The sequence below is a fragment of the Bos taurus genome, chromosome 17 (assembly GCF_002263795.3).
Source record: "Bos taurus isolate L1 Dominette 01449 registration number 42190680 breed Hereford chromosome 17, ARS-UCD2.0, whole genome shotgun sequence".
Taxonomy (NCBI): Eukaryota; Metazoa; Chordata; class Mammalia; order Artiodactyla; family Bovidae; genus Bos; species Bos taurus.
This window is the reverse complement of record NC_037344.1, coordinates 66,217,218-66,238,865: the sequence shown is the minus strand read 5'-3', so window position 1 is coordinate 66,238,865 and position 21,648 is coordinate 66,217,218. Positions and strand designations below refer to the sequence as shown.

General features: G+C 51.3%; 1 protein-coding gene and 1 long non-coding RNA gene across 7 annotated transcripts in view; one reads left to right on the top strand and one right to left on the bottom strand.

The window, feature by feature from the left end:
• TPST2 (tyrosylprotein sulfotransferase 2) overlaps window positions 1–21,648 on the top strand; it is a 54,447-nt gene that overhangs the window by 5,631 nt on the left and 27,168 nt on the right. Inside the window, exon 2 of one of the 6 annotated variants that reach the window (XM_059876129.1) lies at window positions 14,376–14,503. The exons of 3 other annotated variants lie outside the window; for them this stretch is intronic. Coding sequence is in view for 1 of the 3 variants with exons in the window: in XM_059876126.1 (XP_059732109.1) it covers window positions 7,932–7,963 (32 nt within the window). In the remaining 2 variants the exon portion in view is untranslated. Of the gene's footprint in view, window positions 1–7,298; window positions 7,765–7,792; window positions 7,964–14,375; window positions 14,504–21,648 lie in introns of those variants that run through there. 2 more of the 6 variants (XM_059876128.1, XM_059876126.1) reach the window with 2 other exon arrangements.
• On the bottom strand, window positions 3,520–6,840 carry LOC132342639 (uncharacterized). Its single transcript, XR_009491104.1, has 2 exons — window positions 6,571–6,840; window positions 3,520–6,214 (listed from the first exon to the last, which is right to left on the bottom strand). It is a non-coding gene; the product is annotated as an uncharacterized lncRNA (long non-coding RNA).

Sequence of the window (21,648 nt, the reverse complement as noted above, 5' to 3'; positions counted from 1 at the left end):
AACGGCTTCACCCCACAGGGTGGCTCTTGTATACTCCCACGATGTTTTATTTTACAAGGAGAAAACATTCGAATATTTTTAGAGAATGATGCCAAAGCCTCCCTTCTTAGGGAAACTCAGGAGCTTGGGCCACACTAGAGTGTCCTGAAGCTGCCCCTTTGGTGGCCTGGGCTCTCTTGGTTTCTTCCCGCCGTGCCCCAGCCCTGAGGGTCCCTGGCCGAGTGCACACCTTCTGGGCTCTGAGGACCCCAGGGGTCTGCCTGGGTGTCATTTGAATGAGCACATCCATTGCTTTAAATATGAATATATATTTTAAACCACTGGTTTCAGTGTTGTCCAGGAGTTCCTCCAGTGCTGCTTTTCTAGGTCATCAGAGACTGAAGCCTCTTACCTCTTCTGCTACTGTAAACCTTCAAGGCTTTTTTTTTTTTTTTTTAATGTGGCTGCTCCAGGTCTTAGTTGAGGCTTGTGGGATCTCTAGTCGCGGCATGTGCGATCTAGCTCCCTGACCAGAGATCGAGCCTGAACTGTCTGCATGGGGAGTGTACAGTCTTAGCCACTGAGCCACCAGGAGAGTCCCCTCAAGGCTTTTAACACGGCCTTGTCCCCATCCCGCAGTCCCTCTCTGGGCCCCAGGGTCCGGCCTTACCTGGTCCAGGTCCCTGACTAGCCCACAGGGTTATGTGGGGGCCAGGCAAGGTCTCTCTAGGGCTTCCTAGGGGGCTCAGTGGTAAAGAATCCAGCTGCCAATGCCGGAGATGTGAGTTCGATTCCTGGGTCGGGAAGATCCCCTGGAGGAGGAAATGGCAAGTCATTCCAGTATTCTTACCTGGGAAGTCCCATGGATAGAGGAACCTGGCTGGCTACAAACCATGGGGTGGCAAAGAGTCGGACACGATTGATGGAGGCCCCTCTGCCGTGAGGACTGGCGACTGTGTCTGCCCCAGCACGTCCGCGCCGCCTCACAGCTGCTGGAGCACCATCCCATACCCTCTCCCTGTCCTCACAGGGTGCCAGAGAGACAGTTCTCTATTGACAGCTTCATTTCGCAGAAACTGACACTCCAGTCACTTCCCTGAAGTCACTCAGGCCTGAGGTGACAGCACCAGGATTCGAACCCACTCTCCCCAAGTCCAGTCGCCGCCGTGGCAGGTCAGCCATCCACCTGTCACTGCACAGAGAGCCACGGGGCGATGTCTACAGTCAGCTGCACCTGGTCCTGGGCCACACTGGGCCCTCAGTAACTTTCTAAATAAATAAGGACACGTGGCAAGTTCTCAGCCAGATGCTGGGGTGCAAGATTCAGGAAGCCACCAGGTCCCACTTTTTCCGGAGCACATGTTCCAGTTGAGGCGGCAAAAAGAAAAAGAGAAAATGACATCTCTGACCTGAGCTGCCCAACTGGGAAACTGGGGCTTCCCAGGGTGGCTCAGTGATAAAGAATCTGCCTGCTAATGCAGGAGACACAAGAGACGCCAGTTCCATCCTTGGGTCAGCAAGACCCCCTGGAGAAGGGAATGACAATCCACTCTGGTATTCTTGCCTGGAGAATCCCATGGGCAGAGGAGCCTGGCGGGCTACAGTCCATGGGGTCACAGAGAGTTGGACATGACTACGTGACTGAGCACACACCACACCTCTCAAACTTGAACACTTGCACGAATCCCCTAGAGATCTCGCCAAGGCGCAGATGCTGACTGAGCAGGTTGGGGGCAGGCCCAGCTCTCAGGGGACTCCAGTGCTGTTGTCTAAAGACCACACTTGAAGCAGTGACAACCTAGATCAGAGGTCAGGAAACTACAGCCCATGGGCCAAATCTGGTCCACAGCTTGCTTTTATGAATAAAGTTTTATTGAAACATGAAATAAAGTTTTATTGAAACCTAGACAGCATATTAAAAAGCAGAGATGTTACTTTGTCAACAAAGGTCTGTCTAGTCAAGGCTATGGTTTTTCTAGTGGTCATGTATGGATGTGAGAGTTGAACTATAAAGAAAGCTGAGTGCCAAAGAATTGATGCTTTTGAACTGTGGTGTTGGAGAAGACTCTTGAGAGTCCCTTGGACTGCAAGGAAATCCAACCAGTCCATTCTGAAGGAGATCAGTCCTGGGTGTTCATTGGAAGGACTGATGCTGAAGCTGAAACTCCAATACTTTGGCCACCTGATGCGAAGAGCTGACTCATTTGAAAAGACCCTGATGTTGGGAAAGATTGAGGGCGGAGGAGAAGGGGACAACAAAGGATGAGATGGCTGGATGGCATAACCAACTCGATGGACATGAGTTTGAGTAAACTCCGGGAGTCGGTGATGGACAGGGAGGCCTGGCGTGCTGCAGTTCATGGGGTCGCAAAGAGTCAGACGCGACTGAGCAATTGAACTGAACTGATTGAAACAGGGCTACCCTTCTTCCACCTACCACAGCAGGGTCCAGTAGTTCTAACAGAGACCATACAGTCCACAGACCTGAAAATGCTGCTGCTGCTGCTGCCGAGTCACTTCAGTCGTGTCCGACTCTGTGCGACCCCATAGACAGCAGCCCACCAGGCTCCCCCGTCCCTGGGATTCTCCAGGCAAGAACACTGGAGTGGGTTGCCATTTCCTTCTCCAGTGCGTGAAAGTGAAAAGTGAAAGTGAAGTCGTTCAGTCGTGTGGGATTCTTAGCGACCCCATGGACTGCAGCCTACCGGGCTCCTTCATCCATGGGATTTTCCAGGCAAGAGTACTGGAGTGGGGCACCAAGGCCTTCTCCAGACCTGAAAATAGTTTTTTAAAAAAATCACTAGTGCTTTTTTTAGGAAGTCTATTGAATTTGTTACAGTGTTGCTTCTGTTGTTTATGTTGTGGTTTCTTGGCAGGAAGCATGGAGGGGTCTTAGCTCCCTGACCAGGGATTGAACTCACAGCCCCTGCATTGAAAGGTGAAGTCTTAACCACTGGACTACCAGGGAAGTCCTGAAAATAACAACTATTGGGCCCTTTATGGGTAGTCTGACTACCTCCATCTACTCATATTACTCAAGTAATAGTGTTTTGTGATTTGGTGAATATAAGACTATCATAAAAAGGATTGCTGTTAACATTTGAGGGCCTCCTGGGTACTTAGCTCTTTAGGGGTAATTCGGTATTGTATCCATTTTATGGGTGAGACAGACTGAGGCTCGGATTGGCTGGGTCACAGATGCAGAGTCTAGGGGGCCAGGAAGTGGGTGAGGCCAAGTGGTGCCAGGTGAGTACATTCTTGTTACATCAGAGCTTCTGCCTGGAAAGTCTTCAGGGAGCACAGAGGTTTTGTTTTGATTTCAACCCATCCGAGGGCACTCGGATACCTTCACTTCTTTGTCTGTTCTCCCCTTGAGTCAACAAATAATCCATGCAGCTGGTGCTGGGAGTTGGGGGCCTTGCTGACCACTAATGTCGAGGGGACGTGGGGAATGCCCAGTCCTGTGCCTTCCAGTGGAGGAGGCAGTGAGCCTGAGAGGCCACTCAGGCTGCTAAGCACCCGGAGGAACCTGACATGGGCTTGGGAGGCAGTCAAGGAAGGCTTCCTGGAGGAGGGGGTACAAATTGTACCAATAGGAGTTAGCTGAGTTGAGGAGGGCAGGAAAGGTTTTCTAGGGGAAGGGAACCACAGGCACGAAACTGGCGTTGTTGGTTTGGTACAGCTCACAACACAGATTTTTTTCTGTCTGTGTGTGTATGTTGGGGATGAGAGAATGTTAAAAATTGGCTGTGTCAGAAAACCTGGATTTACCCTGGCGAAGGAAAAAGTTTTCCTCTCCAAGTTCCCCTCTACCTTCTCATGGCTTCCTGGACAGGGTCTGCTGTGGGTGCTAACTCAGTGCTTGTCTCCAGGGAGTCCTATGGATGAGCAAAGAGCAGACCCCCCGCTGGGCTCCTGGGGGTGGGCTGTGTGGGGTGGTCCTTGGGCTGGTGGCAGCCTCAGCCAAGAAGCAGAAGGATCGCTTCCTTCCCGTGTCTTCTTTGCAGTCACTTTTTAATTAGGGTGTGTTGTTAACTGAAGGTGTGAGGGGGCAGAGTTTCCTTTGAAAATGTTTTTAACGATACTGAATTCATTTAACCAGAGTATCGGGTAGACGGCACCAAAGGGGGTTTGGGGTGTAGCTGTTGTCACCAGGGTGGCCCTCGGCAGGTCAGAATTTGGAGGGGAGCCCCGGGGCAAGAGTAGGGGGAAGCTGGGAGGGGGCCAGACCCGCAGCAGCCTTCCCCCCCCCCCCCCATCTGCTCTTTCCCTGAAGTCCCAGGAGCCGGGGCCGAGGGTGGGGGCGGAGAAGAACCCCGTTAGCTCTGGTGGTGTGGGGTGTGTGTCCCTGGTCGGTGGCCGCTGGGGAGCCAAGCTTCCTGTTCCAGGCAGCTCCCCACAGCTCTCACTCCCCACCGGCCGCTGTCTGCCGGGGTCTCTATTTCTGCCGGGGTCTCTATTTCTGCTGTGCCCTGCCTCTCTTTTCCATCCCTGTCTCCCTCTTGGTTTTGGTCTCTCCCCTGACTGTGTCTCCCCTCGTCCCTCTCTCGCCCTCCATCTCTGGCCCATCTCTGTCTCTCCGCATCCCCCCGACCCCCGTCCCTGTCCGTCTGTCTGTCCTCTCCCTCCCGACCTGGGCTACTGGGCTACTTCCCCTTCCCCTCCCCCATGCACACACCCCGATGTGCTCTTCCTCGCTCTCCTCTGTCCCACTTCCTTCGGCCGCGAGTGACATCCTCCCTCAAGGCCCATCAGAACCCCCCGGGGACCAGCCACGCGTGCCCCGTGGAGGTGCAGGAGCCTTGGGGTGAGCCATGTTGGCTGGGTGAAGAGAGGGGGCACCAGGGAGGTCGGGAGGGCGGCCGAGGCTGCTGTCCAGGGTTCACAGTCGGCCCCCCAACCCCAGGAGGGGCCCCCCTCGCCCCGCCCAGCTGACCCAGGGCTTCAGGGAGGAAGAGGAAGCTTGGGTTGACGGCCCGAGGGCGGATTGCCTCTGTGGGTTTGATTTGGGCTGGGGCTCCGTCCCCTGGGGCAGCGAGGGTTTTGTTACCCTGGCTCCCAAGCAGAGGTGCATGTCCGTGGGTGGTGCCCCCTGGGCAGGCACCACATGGTGTGTCCCCGGCTCCCCTCCAGCACACAGTAGGCCAGTAGGGCATGTGAGAGTTTGGGGGTGAAGGGCCAAATCAGAGACAGTCCAGCCTCTTCCTTCCGCCCACGGGGAAACCTAGGTCCAGAGAGCAGAGGTGATTTGCAATTTGCTCAAGAGCGTGCCCACGGACTTGGAACCCAGAGCCGCATCCGGGGGCCCCCACCCTTGGCAACCGGACAGCGCGGGTGGGTGTTCCTGGTGGCCTTGGGTCAGGGTCACGTGAAAACCATCCCTGAGGAGGTGGGAGACTCACTTTGAGGCCACCTTGGCCACCTGCTGGGGGCCCTGGACCCTCCAGGGAATGACACACAGCCCCGAGGTTTGCAGAAGGGGTCAGGGCTATGGAGTCTGAGTCACTGACCTCCCAGCGGGCAGACGGTGGGCTTGCTTTCAGCCTGGGGCTGCAGCTGCCGCAGCCTTGGGAACCTCGGTCCTCCGCTCACGTGTCACCCGCTCTGCCCTTGGGTCGCACAGAGGATTTTGTTGTAATCACAGGCATTCTGTGGGTTCTCTGGGGAAACCAGAAGGGAAAGACGCAGCTCTGCCAAGGAGGGAAGGGGCTCTCCTTGCACGAGACTCCAGTGTCTGGGGATCCGCCCCTGCCCCGCTCCTGCCTCCCCTCCCTTCCTGAGAAGGTTGGTGGGAACACAGCACCTTTGAGCAAGCAGCAGCACCCCCCAACCACCGAGGGCTCTTCCTCCACAGCTGGCTGCACACCACGCCCAGAACCCCCACCCAGCAGGTCTGGAAGGGGCCCAAGAGTTTGCATTGCTCACACGTTCCCAGCTGCTGATTTGGCTAGACAGACCTCTGTGGGCAAAGCGATGTCTCTGCTTTTTAATACGCTGTTTAGGTTTGTCATAGCTTTTCTAACAAGGACCAATCATCTTTTTAATTTCATGGCCACAGTCACCGTCTGCAGTGATTTTGGAGCCCAGAAAAATAAAATGTGTCTAGCAATGTAGGTTCAAGATTCTGCTCCACCACGTACCTGCCGAGAGTTCTGAGGCAAGGCCTTTACCTCTCTGTGCTTCGGCTTCCTCGTCTGTCAAATGGGATAATAACAGCACTGTTTTCGTAGATTAGCTGTGAGGATTAAATGAACTAATACTTGTAAGGTGCCTAGAACAGTGCCCAGGCATGGAGTAAGCAGTATACATATGCTTGCTGTTATTACAGTTACTGCTCTTACTTTTATTACCATTGTCATTTCCATCCACCCCCACATGGTTCTGCAAATGAATTTTTTGTCCAACCCAGTATATACCTAGATGTATTTTTTTTGTTGTTTTTATAGGTACTATCTCACTCTGACTTTAGAATCTTCACAGTATACCTTGATTTTTATTAACATAAAAAAGGAAAGGATCGCTGGTTTATCTAGATAGACTGGGTTGGGCAATGTTCTTTTAAGAGGAGATTTATTGCGGGATTTAGCTCACCCAATTACAGGTCAGACGCACTTGAGTTAACTTGGGCACAAGCGATGTGACCTTGGGCCAGCCCCTTCTCTTCTCTGGTTTTCAGTTTCCATCCCTGTGAAATGGGCATCCTCTTAGTGACTGTCTCTTGGGTTCCTGGCAGGATTAACACGTGCGTTTATGTGGTGCCTGATGCATAGAAGTGCTAATTCATAGCAATCTGGATTCTGTTGTTTACCCATTTTACAGATAAGGAAACTGAGGCTCACAGACATTCAGGGACTCTTCTCACAGCAGCATGCTCCCTGAGTCTGTTTCTGGTATTGTCTGGGCAAGTCTGCAGATGCAAATACTTCCGACAGAGTCCCAGGCCCCTTCAGCGCCCCAAACCATTTTTCTTTAAAGAAAGGCTATTCACTCCCTCTGAATCTAGCCCCCAGAAGTCAGTGAACCGTGAGGAGACGGTTCTCCTCATGGGTTCCTCCCTCTGATTTTTAAAGTGTTCTTGTTCTTAGCAGCTCTTGGAGCTCTTTAAAAGTCTTCCTCTTCTGTCTGCTTCGGGAGCAAGCAAGAGGGAGGGTCTCCCAGTCCTGGACTGTGTGTGTCCACGAGGGAAGCAGGTGGGCAGGTTGATGTCCCGGGTAAAACGAGATTCCTGGGGATGTGCTGCCTGCAAATGGTTCTCTTAAAACCCCCACCCAGGGATTTCCCTGGTGGTCCCATGGTTAAGAATCTGCCTGCCAATGCAGGGGACACGGGTTCGATCCCTGGTCTGGGAGGATTCCACACGCCTCGAAGCACCTAAGCCTGTGAGCCACGACTGCTGAGCCCACGTGCCAGTACTGAAGCCCATGCACCCTGGAGCCCATCCTCTGCAACAAGAGAAGCCCCTGCCATGAGAAGCCTGGGCACCGCGATGGAAGACCCAGCACAGCCAGAAATAAAAGAACAAACCTCACCCATCCCCCCACTCATACCCCAAAGATCACCTGCAAAAGACTCCTCTTACCTGGGAACTTACATCAGGAAGTGTTCGTGACCTGCTCGCTTTGTTCCTGGTCAAGCCTTTCTGCCTCACTGGCTCTCAGCCACGGCAAAACTTGCACAGCGAAGACATGCAATCAGAAAAACCATAAACTACAATTAAGGGGCAGGGGGAAGCTCGTCAAGGACTTTTCTAAGCGTAAAGTATCGGAACAGCCTTCTGACCTTTGGGTAAGGACAGTCTCCGGGTTAGCTTTCCGTGAGGAAAACTCCCATCCACACACTCTTGAGGGCAGAAGTGAGAGTGCTTAGCTGGCTCCAGCTGTCGCTGTGAGTTTTCCCATGAGACTTTGGGAATCAATTTTGCTTAGTTTTATCAAAACAATTAAAAAAAAATCATGCTGGGGTCTGTGAGAAGACCACGTGAATGGTGAGTATGCCAAGGTCCCAAAGGGCCTCTGATGTGTCTGCATCAGTTGTTTGTGAGTGGTTGAATCCTGGTTTAAAATAGTTAAAGGTCGGGGGAAGAAAAGGGGGATTGATTGGCTTAGATAAACAGTTAAGTCTGAAAGTAGATTGCCTTCGAGTGTGACTGCGTTTGGGTGCTTCACCCTCGTAGGACACTGTCTCTCTCTCTCTTTTTAAAATTTTATTTATTTATTTACCTTTGGCCATGCCGGGTCTTGGTTGCTGCGTGGTCTTTTCTCCAGGGGCAGCGAGTGGAGGCTGCTCTCTCTGGTGTGTGGGCTTCTCTCATTGCAGAGCACAGGCTCTTGGTGCGTGGACCTCAGCAGTTGCAGCACGCGGGCTCAGCAGTTGCGGCTCCTGGGCTCTAGAGCACAGGCTCAGTAGCTGTGACTCACAGGCTGAGTTGTTCCATGACATGGGGGATCTTCCCGGAGCAGGGATCGAAGCTGTCTCTCCTGTCCTGGCAGGTGGATTCTTTACTGCTGAGCCACCGTGGAAGCCCGACACGATGTCGTTCGTTCTCTGTTTCACAGATGGGCTTTTTTTCCTGTGGTGGCTTCATTCTCAGACCTGCTCTCCCCTTTGACGTCTCCAGTCATTCGTCCTGCTCATTTAGCTCTAAGAGAACGGGTTCTCTGATTCTTCTCGCAAGCTCTAGGATTGCTTCCTGCTCACCCACCTTGAGTCTCGTGCCCGTCCATGAGTGTCTGTGCCCTTTCGTTAACCAGACCTCAGCCACTGGTCTCGGGCACGGGGTCAGCCCGTCCCAGTTACAGGGGTGGGGAATGCACGCATCCCAGCAGACAGACGCCCACAGCACCAGTGGACCAGTGGTGGGGCAGAAAGGAAAAGGGAAGGCAGGGTTTATGTCCTGGAGGAGAAGGTGGAAGCAGCCGCTGCCGTTAATGGAGGCTTCAACCTGCTCCAATATGGCATGAAGGCCTTTATGTGTATTTATCTGCTCTCCTCTTTCACTGGCAAGGAAATGAGGCTCAGAGCGGTTAAGTGACTCTCCTAAGGTCACAAAGCTGACAGGTGGAGAATTCAAACTCAGCTCTATCTTTTTGCAAAGCCCATGTGTTCATGGCTCCCTGATACCAGGGGAAACTTAGTGATCTGCAGAGAGAGCTCAAAAAATATGAATGCCTGGGGCAATGCCAAGCTCTGTGTTAAGGCTGGGACTAGAAAAAAATTGTTCTTAAAGACTGCAGGACCCATCAAACCCTGATCCCCGTCCTCCCTGCCGTAGTCTCTGGCAACCACAATTACAGTTTCTGTCTTTATGATTTTGATGACTCTGAATACCTCATGTAAATGTTGTCCTACAGTATTTGTCTTTTTGTGACTGGCTGATTTCACTTAGCATAATGCCTTCCAGGCTCATCCATGTTGTAATATGTATCAGGATCATCTTCCTTGTTAATGCTGAGTGACATTCCGTTGTGTAAATACCCCACATTGTGCACCTCTATCCATGAACCCTTGGGTGGCTTCCACACTTCAGCTATTGTGAGTAATACTGCTGTGAACGTAGATGTAAAAATACCTCTTTGAGACCCTGTGTTCAGTTCTTCTGGGTCTTCTGGGACGTGGAATCAGTGTGGGCCATATGCTGATTCTTTATTTTTAATTTTTTTCCGAGCCTCCGTACAGTTTTTTCACAGTGCCTGTACCATTTTACATCCCCAGCAAGTAGTCACAGATTCGTTTTTTGACATCCTGGCCAACACTTGTTATTTTCTGTTTTTCTGGGGTTTTGTTTGTGTGGGGGGTTGTTGATTTGGTTTGGTTTTACACCAGCCATCCTAATCGGTGTACGGTGGCAACTCATTGTATTTTTGATACGCGTTTGCCTGATGATTTCTGATGTTGAGCATGTTTTCACGTACTTGTTGACCATTTGTCTGTCTTCTTTGGATGAGTGTGCTCTCAGATTCTTTGGCCTTTTTTTAGCCAGTCGGTGAGTTTTAGGGGTTCCCTGTAGATTCTGGATAAGAACCCCTTTTCAGCTCTGTGATTTGCACATATATTTTCCCATTCTATGGCTTGCCTCATTACTCTGTGGATAGTGTCTTGTGAAGCACAAAATATTTTAATTTTCATGAAGTCCAGTTTTCTTTTTTTTCTTTTATTACCTATGCCTTTGGTGTCAGATCCAAGAAATCATCGCCCGCTTCTGTTTCGAAGGCACAGTTGGCAGGTTGGGCTGCCGGGTTGGGTTGGGGTGGGGTGGGAGAGACAGAGAGGAGTCGGAGGTTCCGGCTACCTCCGAGGCTTTTGGCCCGAGTGTCTTGAGCTGCTCACAACTGGAGTGGGGTGAGTTAGGGGGAGAAACCAAGAGATGAGCTTTGGACGCGTTAAATTTGAGGTCCCAGCTCGACGCAAGCAGAGGTGACGTGGACACAGTTGACGGCCAAGTCTGGTGTCAGGGAGAGAGATTAGGCCTGGAGACGACAGCCCAGAAGTCACCAGCCTGCGGGGAGCAGAGGAAAGCCTGGTGAGCGAAGTGGAGGAGACAGTGGCAGACAAGTAGCAAAGTATGAAACCCCTGCTGCTTCTGCCAGAGTGCCTGGGATTGGCCCAGCATAAGGAAAATTCAAGTCTCAAACTTTCTTGCACCAAGTCCAGGAGAGAGAGTAGAAAACAGGCCGACATCACCTCCTTGGCCTCTGATCAGAAGCCACCCAAGCCGTGGCGGCTCATTTCTGGCATGTGGGTTTGTGCAGCGGGGGCAGGTATGTATGCCAGGCACTGGGGTGGGATTGGCACAATTGGGTGCCAAGGCTCAATCCACTTTGATGTCCCAGCACCTGGCACTGAGCCTGGCCCCGGGAGAGCGCCCGGCAGCCAGCGGTGGTTGAATGAATGCATGGAGTCCTGTGTGTGCCTCTGGGACTGCGGGAAAGGTGTGTGGTGGGAGGGTGCCCAGTGGCGTTTGGCAAAGTGTGATTCTCTAAGACTTGTTTTTATTGGAATCAATCAGACCTATGGAAAGGTGCACACATCGTAAATAGACTGCTTAATGAATTTTCAAAAGATAATTGTGCTCGTGTGTGTGACAGTACCCAGATCAAGAAAAGCACGTGCCCAGCACCCCCCACCCCCACCCCAAGATACCTGTGTCCCCCTCCGGCATGCCTCCTTGCAAAGAGTGCTTGCTGTCCCAGAATCTCCTACCAGAGATTAATTTCGCCTGTCTTTGTACTTTATATACATATAAAGTGCTTTACATGCACACAAACATATATTCTCTTCTGTATTGGCTTTTGGAGGCATGCTGCCTTGAGAGAGTCACCCATATTATGTGAAGTTTCGGCTTGTTCTCTCTCCTGGCTGTCCAGTATGAATAGATTTATTGTATTTACTTGTTTATCCATCCTCTTGTTTATGAGCATTGGAGTAGTTTCTGGTTGGGGGTGGTTACAAATAGTGCTGCAGGGAGCAGGTCAATATGTATCCTTTGGGGAAAGAAGTTAGATGCATTTCTGATGATAAATACTTAACAGTGGAATTGCTGCGTCAGAGAGAAGGTACAGAGCTTCCCTGGTGGCTCAGCAGTAGAGAATGAGGCTGGCAATGCAGGAAATGCGGGTTTGATCCCTGGGTCAGGAAGATGCCTGGAGAAGAAAACAGCAACCCACGCCAGTATTCTTGCCCGGGAAATCCCATGGACAGAGAGGAGCCCGGCGGGCTTCAGTCATGAGATCACAAAAGACTCGGACACAACTTAGAGCACCACAGCAGCAACAGCCAGAGAAGGTGCACATTCAGCTTGTCTCTTAGGCCAGAGAATTTTTCCAGAGAGATTGTGCCAGGTCCCTCTCCCACCCATGGAACATGGACTTTCTGATTGCATCACATCCTTGCTAACACTTGGTGTTATCCTCTTTTTTCATTTGAACCGTTCAGATGTATATGGCCCCACGTTGTATTTCTATTTTGCATTTATTTTCCTGCTGAGGTGGTGCACCTTTTCAAATGCTTATTGACTATTTAGAGAACGTCTTAAATGAAGTATCTCTTCAGATTTGCCCCTCCTAATGGGGGGCCTGTCCTGTTCTTGCTGATTTCCCAGAGCTCTTTGCATATTCTGAATACAGATATCTTGTTTGCCATATGTATTGCAAATATGTTCTTCCTTGTGTGACTTTTTTTGATCAGTAGGAGGAGGAACCAGAAGTTTAGAACCTCCAAGGCATTGACTTGAACACAGGTCAAGCCGTCACCTGCCTGAACCTCAGTTTCCCTCTCAACTCTGCAGAGATTTAGCCTGGTGCTTCGTGTATAAATGGAGCAGGGATGGTTATTAGCACCTCTGTAGGAGTGAAAGAGCCCTGAACTAAAACAGGCAAAAACTAGCCCTGTGGGGACTTTTCAACCTAAGTTATCCCTGTTTCTCAGGCCAGTTCTATAAATATCTGTTAGGCATATACTTTGTACCAATTGCCAAGCTAGGGATTGAAAGTAAGGTGGTGGACAAGATGCAGTTCCTACCCTTGGAGGAAGTTGCACTGAGGTGAGTACAGGGGGCTGTGGGAGCCCATGAGAACACTACCTGGACTGGAGGCATCAAGGAAGGCTTCCTGGAAGAGGCAAGCTTCATGGTGCAGTATGCTTGGAAGGCTTCCTGGAAGAGGCAGGCTTCATGGTGCAGTAGGCTTGGAAGGCTTCCTGGAGGAGGCAAGCTTCATGGTGCAGTATGCTTGGAAGGCTTCCTGGAGGAGGCAAGCTTCATGGTGCAGTATGCTTGGAAGCCTTCCTGGAAGAGGCAAGCTTCATGGTGCAGTATGCTTGGAAGCCTTCCTGGAAGAGGCAAGCTTCATGGTGCAGTAGGCTTGGAAGGCTTCCTGGAGGAGGCAAGCTTCATGGTGCAGTATGCTTGGAAGGCTTCCTGGAGGAGGCAAGCCTCATGGTGCAGTATGCTTGGAAGCCTTCCTGGAAGAGGCAAGCTTCATGGTGCAGTATGCTTGGAAGCCTTCCTGGAAGAGGCAAGCTTCATGGTGCAGTATGCTTGGAAGCCTTCCTGGAAGAGGCAAGCTTCATGGTGCAGTATGCTTGGAAGCCTTCCTGGAGGAGGCAAGCTTCATGGTGCAGTATGCTTGGAAGGCTTCCTGGAGGAGGCAAGTTTCATGGTGCAGTATGCTTGGAAGGCTTCCTGGAGGAGGCAAGCTTCATGGTACGGTATGCTTGGTAAGCCTCTTCTTTTTAGGCGCATGTTTGGGTGCCTTCTGTGTACAGGCCTTGGTTCCTGGCCAGGAGCGATTGTGTTCCCAGGGGACACTTGGAGATATTTTTGGCATCACCACTGGGGAGGGGACACTACTGACGTTTAGGAAGTTGAGACCAGGGATGCTGCTAAAAGGCATAGGACAGCCCACAACAAGCCCTCCAGATGTCGAAAGCACTGAGGTCGGGGAACCTAGAAGTGGACAACGCTTATGCCATGTGACATGATAATAAGGGGAGTGAGCAGAAGGACCAGGAATGTGAGCTCATGTGGGGGATGTCAGAGAAGGCTTCCTAGAGGACGGAACCTGGAGCTGTATCTAGGAGGAAGGAGTGGGAACTGGCAGAAAGTGGGAGATGCTGGGGAAGGACTCGGATGAATCACGCAGCTGGGAACTCAGGGCACGCGTGGAGATTCCACTCGTGTCCAGGACAGGCCGGGAAAGGAGGCGTGAGCGGGTGATGGGACCAGATACTGAAGGACTGAACTTGTGTGTCCGCTCCGGGGGCCACAAGCCACGTCTGGCCGTGGAGCCCTGGAAACGTGGCTAGTGCAGCTGAGGCACTGAATTTTTTATATTGATATAATTGAAATGTAGATTTGAAAACAGGTACTCCATTCCATGTCTTGGGAAACTTTATAAATGTGTGTAGAACTCTTTGGGGGCATGGATGTAAATTTTTCCAGCTATAACTCTGATGACCTTTAGTTGCAGATTGGGTGTTTCTCCTGACAGTTTATCATCCAAATTGAGATGCACTAATGATATGCCCTGATATCAGAGAATTAGTACTAAGGAAAAGGAGGAAGTCAATTGTCTCATTAATCATTTTCTATATTAATAGAAATGTTATTTCTATTATAAATAGAAGATAAATAATATAGAAATAATATTGTTAACTAATAATAATATTTTCGGATACACTAGGTGAAATGGAAACCTGTTATGAAGTGTAAGGTCACCTTTTTCTTTTTACTTTTCTAATGTGTGGCTGCTGGAAAATTGACTTCCACGTGTGGCTGACCTTGAACTTGTACTGGATGTCACTGTTATAAACTGTGGGGAGGAGCTGGAGCAGCCAGCTGGGGCTGAGGCTCACAGAAGAGTTTAGACAAGGGGGTGACGTGGTCCCAGTTTCTGTGGCAGCTCCACCCACCAGCCACAGGTGAGGAGGGAAGATTCCAGAGGACGGGCCAAGACCAGCCGTAGGGAGACCAAATAGCCGGGAAGACCTGAGCTCTGGCCGCAGAGAGAAACCGTGCCGTCCCAGACAGGTAGCGTCCGCTGCCAATCCCCGGGCTGGTGACCAGGCTGGGCCCTGGAGGAGGAGGAGGAATGTTTGGGGACAGTTGGGGACATCCTGGGAATGACCGGCCCTTCAAAGGGGCTTCAGCGCTGAGAGCCAGGAGGAAAGACCTCAGCTGGTTGGGGTGTGCCTGCTCCTGGTGGCCACGGCTCTGGACACCTGCAGCCCCAGCCTGGCCACTACCTGCGCTCCACACTCAGGTCGGACACCCCCTGACCCCTCACCCCGCCTGCAACTTGCTCCCTGGCCCTGCTCACCACTGCTCACCATCTGTGTGACTGTGAGCAAGTGGCTTTCCCGCCCAGGGGGATTGCCAGCTTTGCCTGGGCTCGCCCGTGTCTTATCGAGAGCATAGGAGAGAAGAGAGTTGCCTACGGGTGACAGGTGTTCCTGGAGAGGACAGCATGGAGCCCGGGGTGGGGCAGGAACGTCCGGTACATTCTGCAGTTTGCAAAGCAGCTTCCTATCTCTGATCCCTGCATCGCATCCCCATTTCACAGCTTTGTAAGCTGAGGCTCAGAGAGGCGAAGCAGCTTGCCTGGGGTCACACAAGGGCGAGAGAGGCAGGATTTCGAGTCTGACACCTTGTGAGGTCCAAGGCTCCCATGGCCACAGCTCAGTATGCAGTGAAGGACAGGCAGGGTGGCACCTCTCTGAGCCTCAGTCTCCTCAGCTGTCAAACGGGCAGGGTGATGAGGAGGTAGGTAGTTGAATGCAGCGGTGTGGCACCCGCCCAAGACGGCTCCACGTGGCGGCTGCACGTCCTCCTGGCAGCTCTGCAATGAGGGGCATGAGCCCATTTTTCAGGAGAGGACACTGAGGCTAAGGTGTGCAGCCAGTGAGAGCAAGGCTGGGTGCCCTCTGTCCCCAACTCTTTGGCTCTTTTCCCTCCCCCGTCGTTGCTCTTGTCCCGGAGCCCTGGAGTCACCTCCTGTGCACTAAAGGGCAGGCTGACCCCGGGATCCAGCTGGTCCTTCGTCCTGGATGACTGGACATGAATGGGGGCTTGGCAGCTCCCCCGTGGTGCTTACAGACACTCCCACCCCATCTCCAGAGCCAGTTCCCTCTCGCAGGACTTCGTCTTTTTCCAGGTGAGCAGCTTCGCTTCCTGAGAGCCAGAGTGCTTGGGCAGGAAGCTGGCCCAGAACACATCCAGGATGTGGCCAGATCCTAAAAGCCAGAGGTGGGAGGAGGCCTTAGAAGTTGTCAGCCCCACCAGGGTTCTGGCCATGTAGCCTCAGTCTCCACATCTGGAAAATGGGAAGACTCATCAGTTCCGGGAAAACAGCAACGTCTGACCATACAAAGTTGGTGCAGATGCATGGGGGGGTGGGGCTGGGGGTGGGGGGTGGATCACAGACCGCTGGTGGGAGGGTCTTTGGAGGGCACTTTCTGCTGAAACAGGATGTGTGGCTCCCAAGCCAGCTGACTGCTTTTAGGTGACTAATTAGTGTGGAGCCATGCTTTTCAAGTTTGAATATGCATGGGGATACCTGCGTGTGTGTGTGCTCCATCGCTTCAGTCATGTCTGACTCTTTGTGACCCCATAGCCACCAGGCTTCTCTGTCCATGGGATTTCCCAGGCAAGAATACTAGAGTGGGTTGCCGTTTCCTTTCCAGGGGATCTTCCTGACCCAGGGATCGAATCCACATCTCTTACATCTCCTGCATTAGCAGGTGGGTTCTTTACTGCCCACGCCACCTGGGAAGCCCCAGGATGCCTGGGGGCTGGATAAGATGCAGACTTTGCTTCTGCACCTCTGGGGTGGGACTAGCAGCCTTCCAGGGTACCCTGCTGATGCCTTGGGGTGCCTCTCGGTCACGGGCAAGGGAGGCTCATTCTTTTGTGATGGGATATGTTGTGTCTAAGGTGAAAACAGCCTACACGTCCATCAGGAAGGTTTTGGCCTAATTAATGAATGTCAGCTGTCCCTGCCCAGCATGTGCTGGAGCTGTTGAAAGGAGGGAGGCCTCTCGGGGTCCTGCACGCTGCTGTGTCTGCCTCCCGGGAGGATGGCAGCCGCCTCTGAGTGCTGGGGTTTCGCCTGTGTCGTTAACCGGTGTGGCCCTGGACTAGAGCTGGGCCTGGCACACAGTGGGTGCTCAGGCAGGGTTACTGAATGACAGACTCCGTATGCTGACACGGGAGGATCTCCCTGACCTGGTGTGGGGTGACCCAAGCCAGTTTCAGGATACGTGTGATCAGGGCCTCTTGGGCCTGGCTTTACTGGCGTTTGGGGCTGGACGAGTCTTTGTGGTGGGGGCTGGGCATCGGAGCACCTCTGGCCTCTATGCGTCCGATGAGCCCTAGTTGTGACAACCCAGACTCTGTCCAGACACTGCTGTTCGGTCCCTCCAAATCAGCCCCACTGAGATCCCCTGGTGCAGTCGGACAGTGCGTGGCTGGAAGGAGGCAAGTGGAAATGGAAGAATGAAAGGATGGGTGTCTGGGAGGGTGGGGGACAGGCCCCGTGTGGTTTCCATTCGGATATGACTTTGGCTGTAACCTCACAGAAAGCAGGTGTGTATGGGGGGTTCCTCCCCACAGTGATCGACAACGTTTACCTCTTAAAAGACGGAAGAGGACAGAATTGCAGATTTTGCTCCCAGGACACTTAATCCTTCACTAGTATTTTTTTCTTAATATTTATTTATTTGGCTGCACTGGGTCTTCACTGTGACATGCAAGATCTAATTCCCCAACCAGGGATCGAACTCGGGCTCCCTGCATTGGGAGCGTGGAGTCTTAGCCACTGGACCACCAGGCAAGTCCTGTTCTCTGTTATTGTTAAATATAGAGGTTGTAACTTTGACCTGAGTAATTAAGTCAGCTTAAAAAACAGAAATAGCCCAAGGACCCACTTTGGGGGTTGCCAGGAGTTAGTGAGAGTCCCCACCTGAAGCAGACGGAGAGGACCACTGCTGTTAGCTGTGTGGTAGCCCCTAAGCATACGGAGCAGCCAGGATCTTCTTTGCACAAGGGCACATTCGAGCTCAGAGATGGACAGGGACTTTGCCGAGGTCACACAGCAGAGTAGGACTAGGCTTCAGTGGACATCAGTCCTCATGGCTGTGATATAGGGGCCCTCCTCTGCCACCCTGTGGCCCCTTCCAGGCTTCTGGGCCTCCTGGTCATCACACACGAGGCTGTGTGGGCTGTCTTCACACCCCCCAGCTTGTTGATCACTTGGTGTTCACCAGCCCAGCTGGCACCCAGGAAGTGGGCATGGCTGGAGGCGGCAAGACTGTACCCAGTGGGAGTTGTTGTGGTTTGGCCGAGCAGCTCTGGGAGGACTGCCATGGTTGTGGAGCCTGTGATGGAGGCCCTTGGCAGAGACGGTCCCCCTAGGTGGGCACTGGCCGCCAGCCCTGTGCTCCTCTCCTGCTCAAATACCTGCCATGGCTCCCTAGTGCCCAAGTTGAAATTTCCATCCTGCGCCTGTTGAGTTAGCATTCCATGTCCTGCAGAAGATCCTCTGTGACGCTGCTAGATTCCAAACACAAATACTGGTCATGGTAATAATAAGGCCTAGAGTACCTACTGTTTGATACAAAGTTCTTTACTCGCCTTATCGTTTTTAACTCTTTACAAAAGCCCTTTGGTACTGCTGCGTGTCTGAGCCTTATCGTACAGAGGAGGAAACTGATGCTTTTGAAAGTTAAGTGCCTTGCCCAGGTCATGTAGCTCATGGCGCCACTAGGCTCTGCAGCCTGACTCCAGAGCCAGCCTCTTTTTTGGGGGAAAAAAATATTATTTATTTTAAATCTGGCTGTGCTGGGTCTTTGTTGCTGCATGGGCTTTTCTCTAGTTGGCATTGAGCGGGGGCTGCTCTGAGCTTGTGGTGCATGGCTTCTTATTGTGGGGGCCCCTCCTGCTGCAGATCACGGGCCCCAAGGCACATGGGCTTCAGTAGTTGCGGTTCCCGGGCTCAAGAGCACAGGCTCAGAAGTTGTGGCATACACAGGTTTAGTTGTATTTGGGATTTTCCTGGATCAGGGATCGAACCTGTGTCCTCTTGAGCCACCAGGGAAGGCACAGGGCCAGACTGTTTACCAGGGGGCCAGCCTCCCTCCTCTTACAGGAGAATGAACCAGCTCCTTGGAAGAAAAATTATGACCAAGCTAGACAGCATATTAAAAAGCAGAGAGATTACTTTGCCAACAAAGGTCCATCTAGTCAAAGCTATAGTTTTTTCAGTAGTCACGTATGGATGTGAGAGTTGGACTATAAAGAAAGCTTGAGCGCCGAAGAATCAATGCTTTTGAACTGCACTGTTGGAGAAGACTCTTGAGAGTCCCTTGGACAGCAAGGATATCCAACCAGTCAAACCTAAAGGAAATCAGTCCTGAATATTCATTGAAACTCCAATGCTTGGGCCACCGGATGCAAAGAACTGACTCATTTGAAAAGACCATGATGCTGGGAAAGATTGAAGGCAGGAGGAGAAGGGGATGACAGAGGATGAGATGGTTGGATGGCATCACTGACTTGATGGACATGAGTGAGTAAACTCTGGGAGTTGGTGATGGACAGGGAGGCCTGGCGTGCTGCAGTCCATGGGGTTGCAAAGAGTCGGACCCAAGTGAGCGACTGGACTGAACTGACTCAAGTCGGCAGAGAGGAGCCTGGCTCAGGGTTTCTGAAAAGCAAGACCCAGGCCTGGCTGCCCCATGACCTTGCTGTGTGACCTTGGGCAGACTCTCTTTTCTGGGCTTTCACTGGGCTTTCTCCAAGGCCGGCTCAACATTCCAAGGCTCAAAATCTCAACATTATGCAATAAACCTAGAAATCACCCCAATTTTATTTTCCCATTCTTTTATATCACACCATTAATATATATCTGCTGTAGAATAGTTAGAAAATTCAGACGGGAGAAAATGAGAAATAGATGAAGCTCCATGTAGCAGTTTAGGGCATACCTTTCTGGAGTATTTTTCTAACATAAATACTTATCAGAATAGAATCGGATAGGCTTTTTTATCACCAAACATCATGTCCCAGATCACCTGCAGGATAACGAATCCTTCTTTCTTATGGTCATATACATGTCTGTAATGGTTGTTTTGTGGAATGTTTAATTAGCATCTAATTAGAGATGATAAATTAAGAGTTGGCGTTTACTGAAATCCTCCTGCTGCCAGGTCTTGCCCTAAGCACTTGCCTCAGTGGTCCTCACACCAACTCTCAGAGGCAGGCAGTTCAGCCCCATTTTACAAATGGGAAAACTGAGGCTGTTGACGTTACCCTGTCCCAGATCTCCTGGCCCGTCCTGCAGAGCGGGATGTGGCCCTAGGCCCTTCCCAGCCCTCCACCCAGGCCTTTGATTCCTTGGCCACCCTGCCATGTGCCTCGCCACCCGTGTGCTCAGAGGCCCTGTTTTGTCGAGGGGGCTGCGCCGTGACTGTTCAAGGAAAGGGAATGAAGGGGCTGTCAGTTGAACCTGGTGTGTGGGGAGGTGACCTGTGACGTATACAGCCAGAGCTCAATAAATGCTCCTCTCAGAGCGGACGTCACAGTGGGGTTTCTGGGGGCAAGTGAAGTTAGAGTCTCTCCAGGGGAGTGGGGCTTAATGGAGCCACTCCGCCGTTCCACGTGGGTTCTACAAGGGGCGCCTCACAGCCTCTGCTGTCCAGGCTGGGGGCTTTGTGGGTACAGTGTGAACAGAACTGTGCTCTCAACTTGAGGTTTGCAGAAACCTGAGTTTGGTCTAGAGAGAACCCCTAAACCCAGGGCTGAGATTAAGCATGTGAGGGACTGGACTCGGGTACAGAATTTAAGAAAGTGCCCCAGAGCTCAGCAATAAAGATAAGTACTGTTTTAATGCAAATTTTAAAAACCCAAACTAATGGATGAACCTTGAAAACATTATGCTAAATGCAAAGCAGCTAAAAACCCTGTATTATGTTTTTCCGTTTATCTGAAATGGTCAGAAGAGGAAAAGTCACAGAGTGGCTGCCAGGGGCTGGGGGGAGGAGGGGGTTGGGGTGCCGCTCGAGCACGGGGCTTCTCCTTGGGCTGATGAAGATACTCGAAAATTGATTGTGGAAGTGTTAGCATGACTCCGTAAACGCACTTAAAACCGTTGAATTATACACTTTAAATAGGTGACTTGTATGATACGTGAATTCAGTATCAGTGAAGCTATTACACACCTCCCCCAAAAAACATCTAAATTGATTTAAAAAATATCCATGATGAACAATGTCAACATTTTAAATAAAGACAGGATTAGTACTACTGATTTGTTTTCCTTCTGCCTCAGGCTCTAATACAACTTAGCTAGCACCATTATTTATCCTATTTAAAAATGTGATGTTTCCTTTGTCATTGTGTTTTTCTGGCAGTTTTTTTTTAATTGGCATATGGTTGCTTTACAATGCTGTGTTTCTGCTGTATAGCAAAGTGAATCAGCCATTCACATATACATGTATATCCCACATATATGCATCACATATTTCTATATATGTGTATATGTATATAAATCCTCTTTTTTGGATTTCCTTCCCATCTAGGACACCACAGAGTACCAAGGAGAGGTCCCTGACTCTACAGTAGTCTCATTAGTTATCTATTTTATACATAGTAGCGTGGCTCAGTGCTCAAGAATCCTCCTGCCAGTGAGGAGTCACGGGAGACTTGGGTTTGATTCCTGGGTCTGAAAGATTCCCTGGAGAAGGAAATGACAACCCACTCCAAGTATTCTTGCCTGGGAAATCCCATGGACAGAGGAGCCTGGTGGGCTACAAGTCCATGGGGTCACAGAGTCATACACGACTGAGCACGCACGTGTATATGTCAATTCCAGTCTCCCAGTTCATTCCTCCCCTCTTCCTCCCTGGTGTCCGTACATTTGTTCTCTGCACCTGCGTCTCTATTTCTGCTTTGCAAATAAGATCATCTGTACTGTTTCTCTAGATTCCACATACATGTGTTGATATATGATACTTGTTTCTGTCTTTCTGTCTTTCTTTGCTCTCTCTGTCGGTCCCTCTGTCCATCCATGTCTCTGCATATGGCTGGCATTTGTAAACGTTGCATTTAAACATTGTCGATCCTGAATACTGAGTTTGGGGGATGCCCCTGTAAGTTTTGCGGTCCAGGGCAGTGGTTCG